This window comes from Dermacentor albipictus, chromosome 10 (assembly GCF_038994185.2).
Source record: "Dermacentor albipictus isolate Rhodes 1998 colony chromosome 10, USDA_Dalb.pri_finalv2, whole genome shotgun sequence".
Lineage (NCBI taxonomy): Eukaryota > Metazoa > Arthropoda > Arachnida > Ixodida > Ixodidae > Dermacentor > Dermacentor albipictus.
The window spans coordinates 62,359,305-62,377,145 of record NC_091830.1 but is presented as its reverse complement, the minus strand read 5'-3'; the positions used below and the strand labels follow the sequence as shown (position 1 = coordinate 62,377,145).

At 46.8% G+C, this 17,841-nt stretch overlaps 1 protein-coding gene across 1 annotated transcript in view; it reads right to left on the bottom strand.

Moving 5' to 3' along the window:
- LOC135917623 (uncharacterized) overlaps positions 1-17,841 on the bottom strand; it is a 64,283-nt gene that overhangs the window by 19,781 nt on the left and 26,661 nt on the right. The window contains exons 2-3 of the mRNA XM_065451176.1: positions 8,448-8,477; positions 3,716-3,847 (exon numbers count right to left, since the gene is read on the bottom strand). Coding sequence (XP_065307248.1) covers positions 3,716-3,847; positions 8,448-8,477 — 162 coding nt within the window. The remainder of the gene's footprint in view (positions 1-3,715; positions 3,848-8,447; positions 8,478-17,841) is intronic.

Here is a 17,841-nt window from a genome sequence, read left to right as displayed (position 1 = left end):
GTTGGCGCATCAAACAAGTTCGAGCCATCGGCCAAAAAGAGACCGAGAAGCATGTTCTGCACGGACGCGGACAAAGGGCGCGGGGCAGTTATATTCCTCGTCGTTCCGTCGTTCTTTTCGGAATGCAGCATGTAGTGCGAAGGAGCGCAAGGTGGCAAGACGAGACGAGGTGGTGGGGAGTCGCGACGCGGTGAGTCGAGTTCGTGATGAAAGCGTGGCGCCAGGACGTAAATTTGCAGGAGACTGTAACGTCTTGAAGAAGCTGATAGTGTGTCAGCCCTTTTGTTGTTCCTGGGTAGCCAGAATAGCTTCCGAACCGCGACCACCTCGAGTACGGTTCAAAGGTATGAGTCAGTCGAAAACGTTTGGAACGGGAAGCCAAGAAAGCTTCCGTAGAAGTAAAGCGTCTTGTTTTATTTTATTTTTGAGCAATGGAAAATTTTCGCGATTTAAGACTAAAGTTTCTTTCAATATGCAAAGTATGAGCTCTCTTTATGTTTTTGTTTGAGAAGCTCCGATGTTTGAAAGAGATGTCTTATGTAAACATTTAGACTCGCCAGGTGTTCATTAATAAGTAGACAGGCTTTCTTTTTTTGTGTGTGTAAGTAACCTGAGTGGCAAGGTTATCGTTGAGAGGCCTATCGTAACGCGCGTCTCTATTAGTGAACCTTCTTGTTTTTATATAAGTGTTATTGAATTTTCTAAGGTTAAGCGCGTAGGTTTTCAGTAAGTGCGTAATTTGCACGGAAAAGCGTTCTTAGTTCCATTAGCGCGTGTCCTGTGCGGACGGAAGGAAGCAGGTTTATGACTGGGTTGCTCGTGTGTGTTGAGGGCAGCCGTATTCTGACTTCCCTAATAAGCGTGCGTGGAACGAGTTATTGGCAGACGCATTTTTAAAGGGTTCTGCAGTGTGCGTGAGTTACCCAAGTTTAGTTGCTCGGTTAAGTTACGTGTCCTGTATGGACTAGAGAAAGACAGATGAGTAAGCGTGATGGAACGTTTGCGTGTGACTCAAGCACTTGTTCTAAATAAAGTCCACAAAGCTAGCGCGATTGTGATTACGTGCCTGTGGAGTTGGCCAGACTCTTCAGTGGCAACAGTACGTGAGATAAGTTCGTCACTGCGACAGGGTAAGAACAGGCTGTTTGTGAACTTAGGCTGCTTAAGTTATGTTCGGGTATCGGTGGTTGGGAGCATTCGGTTTAGTTCTGCGTAAACCTTTACTCTTGTGCAGCGCGAAGGTCGGGTTTGGTCGAACTCAGGGGGAACGGGAACGCTTTCTTTGGCGGCAAGAAATTTTGGGGCAAAATTTGGGGTTCCCATTTGAGTGGCTTACATTGAAATTTCGATGGGAAGCCTGGTAGGTTAACAGCTGATTCCGGGCGTTTGCACACTGAGTGGTATTGTGTTGCCAGGGTCGACTCTTCTGTGCCGGTTGTTGTGAGATGGTTGGATGCATTCCAAGTGCGCAGGGGTTGCAGAGAGCAAAGCCATATTCTTGCTCGCCAGCCATTCTCTTCCTGCCCAGCGGTTGTCAGCACTGGCCAGTCGAGATTTTCCGGGCCATGGAGGAGCTGTTAGGAATGACCTGCCGAGGTGCCATCATGCAAAGTTTCTCAGCCAGTTGCAGCAGCAGGTTTGGCGTTTTCTGGGAAGCCACCGTCATCGTCTAGACAAACGGCGCCACTAAGGACAAGTGTGGGGAGGACAATGCGTCGCGTCCGCGTCTCTTCGTCGCGGGATTGCCGAGATGAGTTCGACGAACCAGGCTTTGTAACTGAACACGCCACCGCCGACCTGGTCTGTCGTGAGCGGCGGAGGTCCCGAGGGAACGTATTTGGCGGCACCGTCCCACGCACCTTTCCAGAAGTAAGCCCCGAGTTCTGCGAAGACCGTCTCACCTCGGTGGGGGCAGTGAAACCAGTGCGGAAGTGTGTGTGTAAGCTCTCTCGCTCAAAGGCGGCTCGGCTACGATGACTGGTCGAACGTTTCCCTCACCGAGGGATCTAGGGAGCACGGGGTGTTTATAAGCAGCTGTTAGTCGCTGCTAGGGTGTGCTCTGTGATCGTGTCGAGAGCAGTGTGCTCGTGCTCGAGAAGCAGTGTATTTGGAGCTTCTTGCTCGTATGCTGTATGCTTCGTCTTGCGTGCTCCATTTGGGAGTCACGCTAGACTGTCGAATGTATCCCTGGTTCTAATGTAAATTACTGTAAGTAAATCCTGCTCGCCTAATCCTGACCCCCCCCCCCCCAAGTTCCTCTCTACGACCTACAACCCTTACAACTGGTGGCAGTGGCGAGGTCGTCCGCCAGACTCCAACACTCTATGAACTTCAACCAAATTGTCAAGGAATCTGATTCAACATTGCAATGCACTATAGTTTCGATCTGGTTACACATAAGTGCGGTTAAGTAATTGGAACATTCTTGAATATATGTATCACTTAGTTGGTGGAACCTACGCAGAACGAGATTGCAATCATGGCTGCAACAGCACTTTGCGTGTACTGGCGGGCTGCTCTCATTCTCGGAAAAACACGTTTGTGTAGCACGTATAGCGCAACAAAAAGCTGTATCGGGAGCTTTTCATGTTGCTCTACAACTTTATCGTTGAAACTATTTATCTGATTATAATATTTGAAGGATTCATTAATTAATGAAGACTAATTATGCAGTTAGGTGGAATGCAAAAAAATAATCTGAGCTTCTCCAAGCAACGCCAAACAATGCCTTTGTTCTGTTCAGCTACGCGACATTTGCATATTTTTAAATCTCGGTACATGATAGTTTGGACACCCTCTATATTCATGCGGTCACGATATGCCTGGTGTAGTAATAGCAGCGCCAGTTTCTTGAGCCTCAAGTGAGCCTTGCTCTCCCCGGATTTAGAAAGAAGGCCTATCACCCATCGCCGGCTCTGAAGAAACTTATGTGGAAAGATATTAAGGTTGGTGCCTGCAGCAACAGCGACAAGAAGCTACACCGGAGGAAGAGCCGACGATCAACGACATTCGTTGCACACAGGTTCTGCATGTTAAGTGGAACATTTCCGCTAACATGTTCCACTTAGCGGAACCACTTGTAATAAGATTAAGAGTGCAATATCGAGGTCACGCGGTCACTTTCGACCGTGATCCGGCTGGATCCGAATAGGGCTCGATCGCGATCTAAAGTGGCGGTGTGACACCGCTACAATACCATTGTCGCCCATACACTTCTGATCGCGATCGGGCCGATGCAGATTGGATTTCTTGATCGCGATCAACAATGGTCGCTGCTGCACGGTCCTAGCAATCCGGATCGAGTTATTATCGTCTGCTGATCGTCAGCACATTTCAGAACTGCATAATGTATTGGCTACAAGTTCAGATTTGCAAAATGTGGTTAAATTCGGACAATATTTCAATGTTACAGCTTATCATTGCTGGTAAGAGATTTATAAACGCTCATTTATTGAGTTGCCTTCCCTTCTTGTTTTTAGCGTTTTCAGAATGCTGCACTAAAGGGCGCAGACGTCAACCTGCGATCGCGATCAAGGGGCCTGATCACGATTGTCGGATCGGATCGCCCAGATCCGCATCCCGCAGGATGGCGATCGCAAATGACCGTGTAGCAACAGCCGATCCGGATCAAGCTCGATCCGGATCGGCCCCGATCGCGATCAGAAGTGCACGTGTGACACCACTATTAGACACGATAAATTGTTATCGTACTCACATTCAACCACAGCCCGGGCTTGCGTGCTGCACTCGCAATGGTCGCCACGGCAGTATCCGTGCGGCAGCTTTCTGAACTGCTTGCACGCCGTGGTACACTTGGCGTCGCTGTGGTACTTGCACGGGTTCTCCACTGTGCGCATGCGCGGTGGCGTGAGAGAACAACAAAGCGGAGGGAGTACGAATCAATTTGAAGTATGGGGATAAGGACCTCTGATGGCTGGCGGCGGTTGCATCACTGCGAATACCGGTTGTGCGAGCTAGGGGACGGCCTGGGCGTCCCCGTTCGCGTCCCTCCTAAACCTTCGCAACAATCAAGACCTGTGGCGCGCCACCGTGGCTCGTGACGTCAGAAGCGCGCATTTCGAAGAAGCCGGTACGATCCCCCTGGCAGCTGAAGGAGATGAAGGAGTAAAGGCAAGGCGCAGAAGACCAGGACTCAGGAAGAAGAACACGAACGACAGGACCGAGTCCTGAGTCCTGGTCTTCTGCGCCTTGCCTTTACTACTTCAAGCATGAACCAACTAGCCCAAGGAAGAGTTTTACTTGAGATGAAGGACTCGGACAAAATCCACGTAGATTGTACAAGGCCAGCACACTCTACTTTATGACGTCACGCTACTAGGGCCGACTGCTGTAGAGTCTAATGGGAATGCTGCCGCGTAAGCTGCGGCGATTTTGATGTCACCGCTTTTGTCACGCCGCAAGTGGCAATGGAAATTTCGGCCCAAGTAGTACGCCGGCATAAAACAGAGTGCACAGACCTTGTGATCTGTAGGTGGCCTTGCCCAGACACGGTCAGTGCGAGGTAGCGAGGAGAAAGCAGACAAACGCTACAGAAGCTATGCGCAAGTAGAGCGATCACGAAGGCTCACTCCGCGCGTTTTTGGGTGCAGCTGTATTTTTTTTAACTGCGACGCTTCATGCGAAATAAAACTGCTTCATATATTACAGCTACAACGTCAAATCATGTCTTATTTGTGCATCTTCGAGCTTCCGGTATGCGACGCGCTACCTTTTTGTCGCGAGCGTGAGCGGTGCACTGCGGCCGCTGGTCCCAGAATTGTGTCACTCCGCTTCTCTCGGTGATAAATATGTACAGATGTGCGACCCCTTCCGCGTAGTAATTGTCATACTTTGCGACCCATAAGTATGAGACCTAATAATACATCGAAATAAATTGTCTAGAGTTGCATCGCCTTCCGCGTAGTAATTGTCATATTCTGCGACACAAAACTATGGGACTTAATATTAAATACCTTGAATTGTCCAGATTTGCGACGCCTTCCGCGTAATGATTACGTCATACTTTGCGATACAGAAGCGTGTGACTTAACGTGATGTCGAATTAAATGACGCATTATTATTTCTTTCTTTCATATGTGACGCACTATCTTTTGGTCGCGAATGGGAACAGAGGGAGAAGTATCTCTAGCCTTCATAGTGTCGTTCTTCAGCGGTCATTTAAGTGCCACTGCAGATCCTTATTTCCATTTTTTTCATTTGATGTTGTCTATTTAGTTGTTTTAAGTGATGTGGCCCTACTAGTCAGGGTGCATTAGGCAAGAAAAAGGCAGGGGACGCAAAAATACGCGTGAGATGGCAAAACAAAAAGAAAAAGATACGCAAAGGAAGTTGAATGAATCAGAAGGAAATGTAATACATAAAATAAAGGACGCAAAAGCGTTTCTATCGCAATAAAATGTAGTAAAACCGTTTCTGCGTTAAAGAGAAACCTCATCACGAATATCTTGGTGATCGAGTCTGTAGAATCACACAGTAAAATAATAGTAATAATAATAAAAATTATCTGCACGGTAAATTATACGGAATACTTCTTTGAACTCTGTACAGTATACCAAGCTGTGAACAATGGAATGTAGTCCTTCGCATACGTGTAAGCATTCTGCAAACTCAATAAATACAACTTTTTTTTTACGAATTCGCACGACCATGCGAACGTTGCCGCGGATAATACCGATTCGCTTGTGGTCATTGTTGTTGTTACTGTTTTCTTGGTCATATAAACAAGGGGGCGAACGATGGTGGTGGACGAAGCAAAGCAGGAAAGGTGAGTTGGGGAAGCCCATATAAGTACAAGGTAAAACGTGTTACGTGACCAGATGCGTGAAAGTCCAGGAGCACGAGAGTCGAGTCTGTTGTCTATTAAACGAGGAGATCCGGCAAAACTAATGGACTAAATAGGCTAAGCAATACGCACATTGATTATATACAAGCCCGAGTGATGGAAAAACACAGGGCGTGTGCACCAAAAGAACTTTCTTCAACTCACCCCTTCCTCTCGATACGTTATGTGGACGTTAAATAGAAACATTAAATTTGTGTAAACGGACTAACTATTCTTTCAAAACTACATTTTTTTAAACATTTAGCGGTATTAGGTAGGTTATTAAAAGAGGAAACAAATGCCAATATGCCACGTTTAGGTTCTGCGGCGAAACTCCATCGCGAGTACGTTAGCGTGGCGCCCCGGATTTCGGAGCCTTTTCGCGTATTTGGGCCTTTGCTGAACATGTATATAAAGTTCTCGAAGTTGCTAAGGTCATTCTTTGGCTAACAATTTAAAGATTTAACTAGGTCCGAGAGGGTGCCGTCGATATCTATGACGTCACGGCGAGGTGATGCAGGAACTTCAAGGCGGCGGCGCCACCTGTGCTTTGTTGTTCGCGCCTTTTCTCACATACCTGCCTGTCTGGTGAGCCCGCTCGTGGCTTCCAGTTTTACTAAGCGCGTAACAACATTGCCTCCGAGATTGTGGGCGCTAGCCGGCTTTGCTCCGGCCGTTCCATTCGGCGCGCAACGCCACCAAAAAAATTTTACTCCGGCGTGCGCGCCCGGCTGCTCCAAGGTGGCGCTGTTAGCCGAGGGCTTAGATGCGGAAGCCTTTAAATACGAAAGTCAAGATCGAGATTAGACAGGCAAAATGCTAGACAGTGATAGATGTAGTAAAACCTGGTTAAATCAAGCAGGCTAGGGACTATTTGCAGCCTCCCTGCGGCAAAGGGGGATGCCAGTAATCATCATCATCAGCGGCATCATTATCATCATCTGGAGTCCGTGGAGGCGTTTGTAGAAAGTAGACCGCGCGAGATCTCAGCATGCCCATGTGCTCCATTTCCGCATGTGGCGAGATATGTTCCAAGAATATATCCCAAGCAATTTTTTTCAGTTTTGCCTCGAATAATTTGTCGCCTCAACCGTTTGGTCCTTTTGCGCCTTTGTGTTTTCTTATTATACCTTTTTTAAATCCTTATTACTTGACTTTGTAGTATCTATAGTCCGCACTTATATTGACTTCATTAATTTATTTTTTTCTAAACAAATCATGTTTGGGTTCGCACACCATCCATTGTCTATGAACTGGTAGCTTAATTATCGCAGATGGCAAAGTTTAATTGTTCTTTCCCTAGTCTTCGTTCCCTGCTTCCTTTCTTCATTTCTTTCTTTCTTTTTCGTTTTGTTTTGTGTTTGGAATTTGCTCTGCGGTGATTTAGCGATTGATATACCACATTCCGCGTTTGTACGCCTATTATGTAGTGCAATGATGTTCGAGTAATATGTAATAGCATCTTCCCGCTCCTGATTTTTCTTGTTTCTAGTTTGATTGTGCGTGCTATTGCATTGTGCGAATAATGTTTTTTTGTTGCATCGTGATTCCTTTCCTTGTTGAATAACGCTTCTTTTACGTTGCCGTAACCGTACTCCTCCCTTAGGCAATGCCTTCCTGAAGGCATTTAGAGTATGTCGTAAGTAGGCATTTAGAACATGTCGTAAGCAGACATGCGGAAAAGCAACTTGTATTTCTGTGTTCGATGTAATTAAAATTTGAATCATTACTGTTTTTAGTTACGGCAATGTCCACTTGGGCGGCACCTGTATATACTTATAAACCCGTAAATAATTTCATAATATTTCCTTTGACGCTTGCTGCACAATTTCTCGCTCCGTCCATCCTTGAGACTGGGGCACGCAGCAGGTAATTACGTGCGAACTCACTCAGCAGTGCACACGATTTTGTTTTTGTTTTTAAGGAAAAAGCTTTTTTAAAGCTTTCTAGCGCATTGTATTGGGCGTTACAGACAGACGGACAGAGTTCCTAGAGAAGGAGCCCTAGAATGCTCCCGTATTAAAGGCCCTTGTGGGAACGGCACACCAGAATGAGACGTCAACTCGTTCGTTCTACGACACCTAACGGTCAGCCGCCGTGTCATGCTCGAGTGCACGGGAGGAACCACGCATCTTTACTCTCTTTGTCTATCTATGCTGGTTAATTCAGGTTGCCTCCTTAACCTACCCGAAGAAGGCACTGCGGTCTCATTACTAGACACACCCTTGCATTTAGCACCTCTCTATTTTTTTAGGTTTTGTTTTGCCACCAGCATCTGAACATGCAATCTTACGCATAACAAGATGGTACCAGTGCCCCGGCTAGGATATATCTAATTAACAAGAAGAAAAGACAATGCACGAGAAGAAACAGACAGCAAGGAGAGTTAATTTCGACTGAAAACAGTTGAAGTTAGCGAACTGTCCTGGCTCTTCCTTACTCTCATGTTCTTTCTTTCGTCTAACGATGTTCGAGCCTTAGGAAACGCATCAACTATAGTCCCATCAGTCATATTAATCCAAAGCCAAACCCACGTGATAGCACACGCAGCAGTCTTGTGACAAAGCAAGCAGAAAGATGCAGTTGGGTTTATTGAAATACTTACTGCTGTATGAGTGAGCGCCCGCGACGAAAACTGAAAATAAATCCAAGTGGGAGTGAAGAAAAAACAGATAGCAAATGTTGGTCAAAGAAAGTGTACAGGTTAATCCGAAAACTCTCACACGCTAAAATAAGAACTGCGCTAGAGGCAGGGGCAAACCAAGAAAGACACGCACAGCGTTCGTCCCTGTCTCTCGCGCGGTTCTTATTTTAAACACGAACTACCAACATGGCCAAGTATTTGCCCGTGTTAGCCTTAAAACTTTAAAGGCTTCATTGCTTAAAGTTACGTTCCAGCGAAACAATAGCATAAAGCGGGCTCGCAAATGTTGGAGCCATATTTTTATTTCTTCATTTCGCGCGGGCTACCCGAACTCTAAACATCCATTTTCATCATCATCATCATCAGCAGCAGCAGCAGCAGCAGCCTGGTTACGCCCACTGCAGGGCAAAGGCCTCTCCCATACTTCTCCAACAACCCCGGTAATGCACTACTTGTGGCAATGTCGTCCCTGCAAACTTCTTAATCTCATCCGCCCACCTAAATTTCTGCCGCCCCCTTCAAAGCTTCCCTTCTCTTGGAATCCAGACCGTAACCCTTAATGACCATCGGTTATCTTCCCTCCTCATTACATGTCCTCCCCATGCCCATTTCTTTTTCTTGATTATATAAGAGGTTGTGGCCAAGTACTGCACCAGGGTGGCCAATCCTGCTCTGGTGAGGGAGTGCGTTACCGGTACTGGTCACCGGGGTCAGGCCACACTCCACGCCTGTTTATGCAATTGTATCAACACGCGGATTTTTTTAACGTCCCTTTTATTCTGTCCTTTCCTTCTCTTTCGTTAGTTTCCCCAACGGTTTGTTATTTATAGCAGATAGTCACGACTAGCACCATCACAGGGCCTGCTCTCATTTTTGTCAGTAGTCTACGGCTAAAAGCAGGACAAAAAAACTCAGTGCCCTTCCACTCTGTGAAGAAGGATGACCAGCGAAGCTGTGTATGTGGGCCCCTTAATGGCGAACTGAAACTGCGCCGGAAGTCGGCCCTGCACTGCACCACCTTCGGGATCGGCCCACGTATCGGGTGTGCTTAAGAGGAAGCTTTAGCTCGGGTGCTCCTGTCTAAATACATGTAACAGGAAAATTAGTTTTTCTAGGTAACCACTGTACCATATTTGGCAAAGTTTGTTGCATTATAAAGAAAAACTTAAGATCTAGTGACTGTTCGTTTCGAATACTTGATTTAGGTTGTCAATCTTCTATTAAAAATTGGCATAAATCGAAATTTTTCAGAATACGAAACTATCAAGTTTACAACTGCAACTCAGCAACGAAAAATGACACCACAATTCTGTGAATTGCATTTAATAGCACATATAAAGTGGAGAAAATTGACATGTTATACATGACTCTCAAAAAATTTAGTAATATGAAAATACAGCTTTCGCGGAACCCTTGTACAGAAGGAAACAAATTCACGTAAGATATAAAATGAAATAGCAAATTTGTCCGCTTTCAATGATATAATAGCGGCCGTTTACAGAACCGAAATATCTGTTCTTGATGCAGAGCTATGAATTTGCAAACTTCGTGCTTCTATGTTTTTCAAACTTTCGAATTCTGGAAACTCGTGCTAGCAAAATTCAGGCCCTAAATCGAAATTCCGCTTCCAGCAGTCACTAGAATGTAACTTTCTCTCTCAAATGCAACAAATTTCATTAAAATCGGTGCAGGGGTTATCTCAGAAAAACGTTTTTGGTAACGTCTCCATCTCACACTCCGGAGACCCTGGTTCGATACCCACCCAGCCCATCTTGCAAGTTGTTTTTTATTCATGAAGTGCTTGCTGGGATTTATCGCTCACGGCCAACGCCACCGACGCCGACACCGACGTCAACGCCGACGACACCGGCTTTTCTGCGACACGAGCTCCTTAACGCTGTCGCGTTAAAACGTTTTTGCGTTTCACATGTATTTGAATGGGCGGCGTTGGAGCTGGGCCCAAGCTAAAGCTTCCTCTTAACGCCTGCTTCACCTTCGCCGCGGGTCGGCCCGGCTTTGCACTATCTCCGGGATCGGCCCACGGATGGGGAATTTTTGCTTACGACGCTAACGACACGAACATTTCCTTGGGCGGTTGAGGTATACAGGTTCACTGTAAATGTTGCTCGAGAACCCGTGACAATAATTAATTACGTTAATTACCAATATGCTACGACAGGTGGTGAGCACATGTTTAAAGGAACGGACAGTCAAGTTGTTTGGACTCGTGGCGGAACTTGTTAAAATTTGGTTGAACCAGCTGCAAACTTATTTGGTGCGGTTTTAGGCTCGGCATGCAAATATATAGCACACTAACTCTAGAGGAAAGGCTCAGCGAAAGAAGAGGCAGCCGTAATGACGCCGCCGTATCGCCACAACTGATATTGTAACGCGAGAAATACTCAAAACATCATGCAGAAACACTCACTAACTAATAAGTAAGTAAGTAAGTGAATATGTGCGTATAAGATACGAGTAAATTCCATTCCGTATATTAACGCAATAGCGTAAAGATCCCCGTCTGGCAAAAGTGCCGCGTGCAGACTTGGACGTCGTTTCAGCGAAAAGAATTTCGAACCACGCATACCAAACTACGCAGACCCTCCGTGTGGTGCAAGGAAGTTACTGAACTAATTGAATTTCTCAAGGTAAAATACGTAGAAAAATCGTAAAGTACCACTTGCACACAATCTACATACAGGACAGCGTCGGATTGTAATTTGAATATGCGAGAGAACATAATTCTGTTATGGGAAAATTGAAAAAGAAGTCTAACAGAGTGACGTCAGTGATATGGTTGCGTGCAGCAGCTGTCACTCTTACACACTCTTACATACACCGAGCTTAGCGTTCGCCGCTAGCCTTACCCGACAACCATTACGGGTACAGACGCTGCAGTTGCCGGGAAGCGTGAGAAGCTGTCGGGGATCTCTGAATGCTATGGCGTTCCACTCATAAAGGCGAAGCGTAAGCGTTCTCAAAAAATTTTTCAGGAACATTGGATGGTTTGTTGGAGCACACACTGTGGTTAATCACTGCACGAGACGATTTAAAGAACTTGACTGCCCTTCCACTACTGTCAAGAGGGGTGCAAGCGAAGCTCGGGATCCGCAGCTCTTCGTAACACGTCGGCTTCGGCTCCCTCACGTCGAGATGGGCACGTCAACGACGAGCCCTTTCTCGAGCGAGCTACCGGCGGCGTTCATCAAACGCCGCCTGTTCGGCCTAACGTTCAACGCGCAGCCTACCTATCACAACTCCGATAATGTTCTGACGCGGGAAACACTCGTTCCTCTCACGTTACCTAGAGACACGACTCCTATTGGCGGAGAGAATGACGTCAGTAGAGCGGCGGGGCAGCAGGATTGTCTGTTCAATGGGTATATTGCTTGTGTGTAGACACAAAACTCCCTATACGTGGGCCGATCCCGAAGATAGTGCGACGCCGGGCCAACCCGCTGCGGATGTGGAGCAGGCGTTAAGTAGTCCCCAATACGTGGGCCCACCCCGAAGATAGCGCAATGCCGGACCGAGCCGCGGCGGAAGTGAAGCAGGCGTTAAGCACTCCCCATATGTGGGCCGATTCCGAAGGTACTGCAATGGCACGCCTACCCGGGGCGGAGGTGAAGCAAGCGTTCAGCACTACTCATACCTGGGCCGATCCCGAAGATAGTGCGATGCCGGGCCGACTTGCGGCATATGTAAAGCAGGCGTTAAGCACTGCCCATGCGTAGGCCCATCCCAAAACTGGTGCAATATCGGGCCGAGCCGCGGTGGAGGTGAAGCAGGCGTTAAGCACTCCCAACACGTGCGCCGATCCTGGAGATAGTGCAATGCCCGGCCGAACCGCGGCGGAGGTGCAGTTCGCCATTAAGGAGCCTACATACATAGCTTCGCTGGTCATCCTTCTCTCCAGAGTGGAAGGGCACGGAGTTTATATGGCAATTCCTGCACGTGTGCTGCTCTGAGAGCAGCAGACGGCGTTCATCAAACGCCACCTGTTCTTCGGCCAAACGAAAGACGCGCGGCCGACCCATCGCAGCTCTAATAGTGTTCTGACACGAGAAACATTCGTTCCTCTCACGTTACCCAAACACACGACTCCTATTAGCGGAGGGAATGACGTCAGCAGCGGAGCGGCGCAGCAGGATTCTTTGTTCAACGGCTAGCTGAGAAAGGACATGAAATCACTTTTTTGTGGCTCCCAGGCCATTGCGGCATCAAGGGCAACGAAAACGCCGATGAAGCTGCTAGGAGGGCTCATCAAGAAGCCGTGAAGGAATCCATCCCCCTATCAAGAAGTGACGCAGCAGCAAAGCTTCGCATACCAGCGCGTGATGCCACGCGATCCATGGGGAACACGCCAGCTTTCCGACATACTCGACAGCACCGCCTGGACCCATCCCATCGACTACGCATTTCATCGGGACTATACTGAATCAAGACAACTGTTCTCTGCCGTCTACAGCTACGAGTGTCTTTAACGAACGCATTTGCTTGACGCATCGGAATGACTGACAGTGCTGCCTGTGACAGTTGCGGCAGCGAGGAAACAATCGAACATATTATTTTTTATTGTCCTCGGTACATCCCTCGGAGACAGTCACGCATGACGGCGTTGGTACGCCTCGATGACCGGCCGCTTTCTGAGCAGACAATCTTGGAATGCCGGCTGATTCGACCTTCACACCGGAAGGCCGTGAGGGCGCTACTGAGGTCTATCCGGTCAAGCGACTTGCTTGAACGACTGTTATGCCCCGACCACTGGCACGCGTTGGAAAGCTTCGGCACGCGCCGAAGCGTCAAAAGCGTCAGAAGCGTCGGTCGGGAACACGGCGAAGCGTGACGACGCGCAGCGATTATGTCTACTACCGATGCTAGAAGTTTGCCGACGCGAGGCGACGCTGCGTCGGCGTGCACCAATGAGAGGCTGCGACGCGTCGCAAGCGTCAACCAGTCGGAGGCTGCGAATCCTCCGGCTGCTATGCCTATGATGGCCGACCGTGCGAAGGCGCCGGCACCAACGATCGTCCGAGTTCTTTGGACTCACGACGAGCGCGACAGTGTTCCTGAAAGACAGTGTTGTAATAGTAGGCCGACAACGACACGACCGACCGACCGACGACCGTGGGTTGTGGCAGCGCGACGGGGATCCGAAGCGACTTCGAACGACGCCGACTAATCCAACCTGCCCACTGGGTTCCGCCGGGCTCGGTACGATCGTCTGCTAAAATGGCCAACCGAATCACGATTGCCGAAACGTCTGTGCTTGTTCTATGTGTATTTTGTTGTGCTCAAAACGAATGGAGACATGTTTACGAGCTCCGAAGTCTGGACATTCAGCACTCGCCTATCGCCGATGTTGTTTACGTTACGCGCAGGCCTAGCGCGTCCATCGAGTTCGTAACTGGCGAGTGAAGGAACCCAGCTGAAGAACTCTGTCAAAGGAAATTAATTTTCAGGTCCGTTTGGTGCTGTAGTGGTTTAAAATATGGCACTCCTGACGTCGTGTGATGTGTGATGTGGTGAATGAACCGTGTGGAACTTGGGTTGGTCAACCGCGGCGTGTTTCGTGTGGTGTCGGGTGACTCAAGTTTAACGGGCAAGTTCTGCGCTTTTTCCAGTGGCAAAGATAACTTCCGAACGCTAAGGACACTAGTAGCCAAACTATGGGGAGTACTTACATTATCAGCCGTGCCGCCCGTTTCAGCTGGCACTGCGCTCTTCTATTCGGCATGTGAATCCAATTCAGTACAAGTCCACCGTGCTCCTTCACTCACTTCTTTCAAGTGCATCCGTCTTTTGGGCTAGTTGGAGATAAATCGCTCGTGTAGCAATCAAGAACACTGACGCACTGAAGCATACGTGACAACGCAGTCGTGTTCGATTCAGTGTATCCTTATACTTGAGCATTGCAAAAAAATCTGTTTGCAACGTGTGCCCCGTGTGCAGTGCATAGCAGGACCTGCATCATGCAAGACCTATGCATGTAGCAGCGCATGCCATGATTGCTTCGATGCCTTCTTCAGAAGCAGCAAGTACTGAGTCAGTGAAAGTGTAATTGATTTTTTATCTCACTTTTTGTTTATGGAAAGTGTAGCTGGTGTGAGCGCAGTCGACATGCTTAAACTGCTGGAATCCCTTCAGCTTCTACTAAAATGTTTCTTGCTGCGATACTATAAATTGTAGTCAGGACAAAGATCTGCTCAAAACTAAGTTACTAATGCATCTGCGCAGAATATATTTGATGAACAAGTTAACACTTCCACAAGAACAATATGCCGATGCACAGCATATGTGCTTGCAATAAATACATTCCGTAAAGCTGAACGACTGGGTCTACAATAACAAACTTTATAGTAGCACTGCGAAAAGTTCTGCCATGCGTATAAGCCACAACAAAACTGCTGCACGTCCAGCCTACTTCCATGGAGGCACCTCTATAAAGATGGTTCGGGTGCTTCCCATTCTGGGTGTAACATTTAGCTCTTCTCTAAACTTTTCCGCATATGCCACCAGCACTGTATCTAAGCATCAGCCCATTCTTGGGTTTGTGTCCCGTGTCTCCCTTCCCTGATGACGTAAGGTTTTCCGAGCACTCTACGCTTCTATCATTCTGTCACGACTTGAGTACTGCTCATCAGTATAGTTCCCGTACCAAACTCGCGGCGCTAACAAACTTAAGCTTGTTTAGCGCCGGACAACACGCACCCTCTACTCTCGTCTTTTCCGTTGTCGCAAGCTCATGACAGCCTACGTGGATTGCCTCAAACCCCTCAAGTAGCACACCCTGCAATACGAACGCAACATTGCACTAGTTTATACTGCAGGGTGTTTGACGACTCTCTGGACAGCACTAATCTTTCTTCAGTTCGTCTGAACAAGTGGCCAGCACAACCCGGGTCCTCATCGTGCCTCTATGGCCCGACACCACAACTCCATGATTATATCTGGCATACAGAGCTTTCTCTTCACCCCCCTTGGCCATTTGGATTCTCCTTCCTTGGAACCAGACTGAATTGGCACTCCTGTGTGTTGTGCATTTGTTGAATGTGTGCGTGTGTGCCATACTGTGTTATTGAGCAAGTGTGTGCGTGTGTGTGCACGTGGAGGGGAAGGAGGTGTAGTTTGCATCCTGCAAATTCCTGCTCTAGATGGCTGGTTATCAGACGCTCTAACATACAGGCATCAGCCTTATTTAGTCTAGAGTGCCAAGTTACCACTAGGATTATTATTATTATTATTATTACTATTATTATTACAATCATCACTACGACCACATTGATTGTGTTGAAGCCAGCGTGACACATAATTCAAAATATTTCTGGAGCTTTGTGTGCTCTCACTCTTCTAAAAGGAGTGCCAAAGATGTACGTCTTCTTCATGTAAATGGTGGTGTTGTCTCGAACACTGCTTATGCCTTCGCAGAACATTTCTGTTTGCTATATGGGGCGAAATATGCTTCAAGTAACCTTCCTTCTCAGTCTGGCACAGTGTGTACGCTATCAGTCAATGAAAACCTTGTTTTCAAGTGTATGAAGTGCCTTAAACCTCCCCCCTTTCTTGTGGTGTTGACGGTATTTCTTCCGCAGAGCTTAACCCTTTCAGGCGCTGTCTACACAATTGTGCACAGCAGGAGAGTGCATCAATAGCAAAAGCACTGCTGAAAGTAATGGTATTTAAAGTGTGTTTCATACACCTTGAAACATTTATTATTGGAACTGTGCTGCAATTTTGAATAAGGTGCAGAATGTTTTAGCAAAATGAGTGGGGAGGTAGATGGCTGGGTGTTTTTACTCTGTGTCAGTATGTTGCATGTAGCGGGTTCACTTCTTTCATTGTTTTTTTACAATATCATAAACCAGGCATAATATTCAAGTTGTTGGATAAGTGCTTTTCAAGCTTTTCAAAGCACAAAATAGTACATGTTCTCATATTTTGTGTTCCTGTAGTGAGTTTTCGCATGGAGTTGAAATTTTGTAAACTTGACAAAATTCTCTAAACAATTGAAAATTCTCAATATTTTCTGCAGCTGTACACTTTCTACGATTCTGAAAATGCAAGACATTGGGTGAAAGCAACTTTTCAATCATCGGGATAAAGTGGCATCTGAAAGGGTTAAGACGTATGGAAGCATACTTGTTCCCTGTTCTCACAAACTTCTTCAATAGTTCCCTAAAGTTTAGTACCTTTTCTAGCACTCGGAACGTAGCATGGACATTGCCCATGCACAAATCAGGTGCTAGATGTGCACTAACTCGCTAACTGCCGACCTATATCTATCCTCTGCAGTGCGTCAGGTGTTTGAATCTATATGGGATTGCTCGCTTTCTGTTAGTGCTAAGAGCATTTTAATAAATGAACAGCATGACTTTGTGTGCTGACAACTCAAAACTATTTGAAACTGTGAACAGTTCACCACTGCATCGACTTCCAAAAAGACATTTTTTCACTCTCAAACTGGTGCAGAAACAATAAGTACTCCTAAATGCTTCCAATACTATGGCATTAAGTTATATGCAGAAAACGCACTATGCGAAATTTTGATACACCCTATGTGATGCCCCACTCCTTATGGTCATGAAATGAAAGATCTTGGTGTGTATTTCGACAAAATGCTAAGCTTCTCTTCACATAGATAATTACACAACATGCCCTTCACGCTCTTGGAATTGCATGCCATATATTGCATGATTTTCATTCGCCTATTGTGTTTCTGAAATTCTGCTGTGTGCCGCCAACTACTAGAGTATGCCTCTGTAGGAGGGGGTGCAGCGAGCAAATCTAATTCCGACCTCATTGAACCCATCCAGAATAAATTGATATATATCTTAAAGCACCACTTTTGCCATTCTGGCTACCACAGTTGAGCCTTTTAAAATATACTTCAACTCGCACCTTTAGATTCAAGACTTAATCACACCTTTTGTTCCTGTATAAAGTGGTGCATGACATTATGCATTCCCTAAAGCTTCCTGATCATATGCAGTTGTTCGTGCCGCAACAGTACACCAGGTAGCATTCCACATTCGTTGCCTGGCCTTGTTGCCGGATTGTGCTGTATAAGACTCGACTCCAAAACACACTTCAGAGTTCGTTTCCTGTGTTTTGTGTATCTGCAGATGATCACGTAGGATTAACTCCCGTTTGCTTTTCCTCTTTTCCTTATTCGTTTCTCTATCTTGCATTTTTTTTTTGTCTACCACATTCATGTTTTCTGTACATTTTGCCTCGTATGTTCTCGTTAAGCGCACCATTACAAAGGCTCTCTAGCTGTTCCCGGGCACTACAATAAACATTTGAATGATTATTATTATCGTAGTATAAAATCGTGCTTTTTAAGTATGTAATAGTA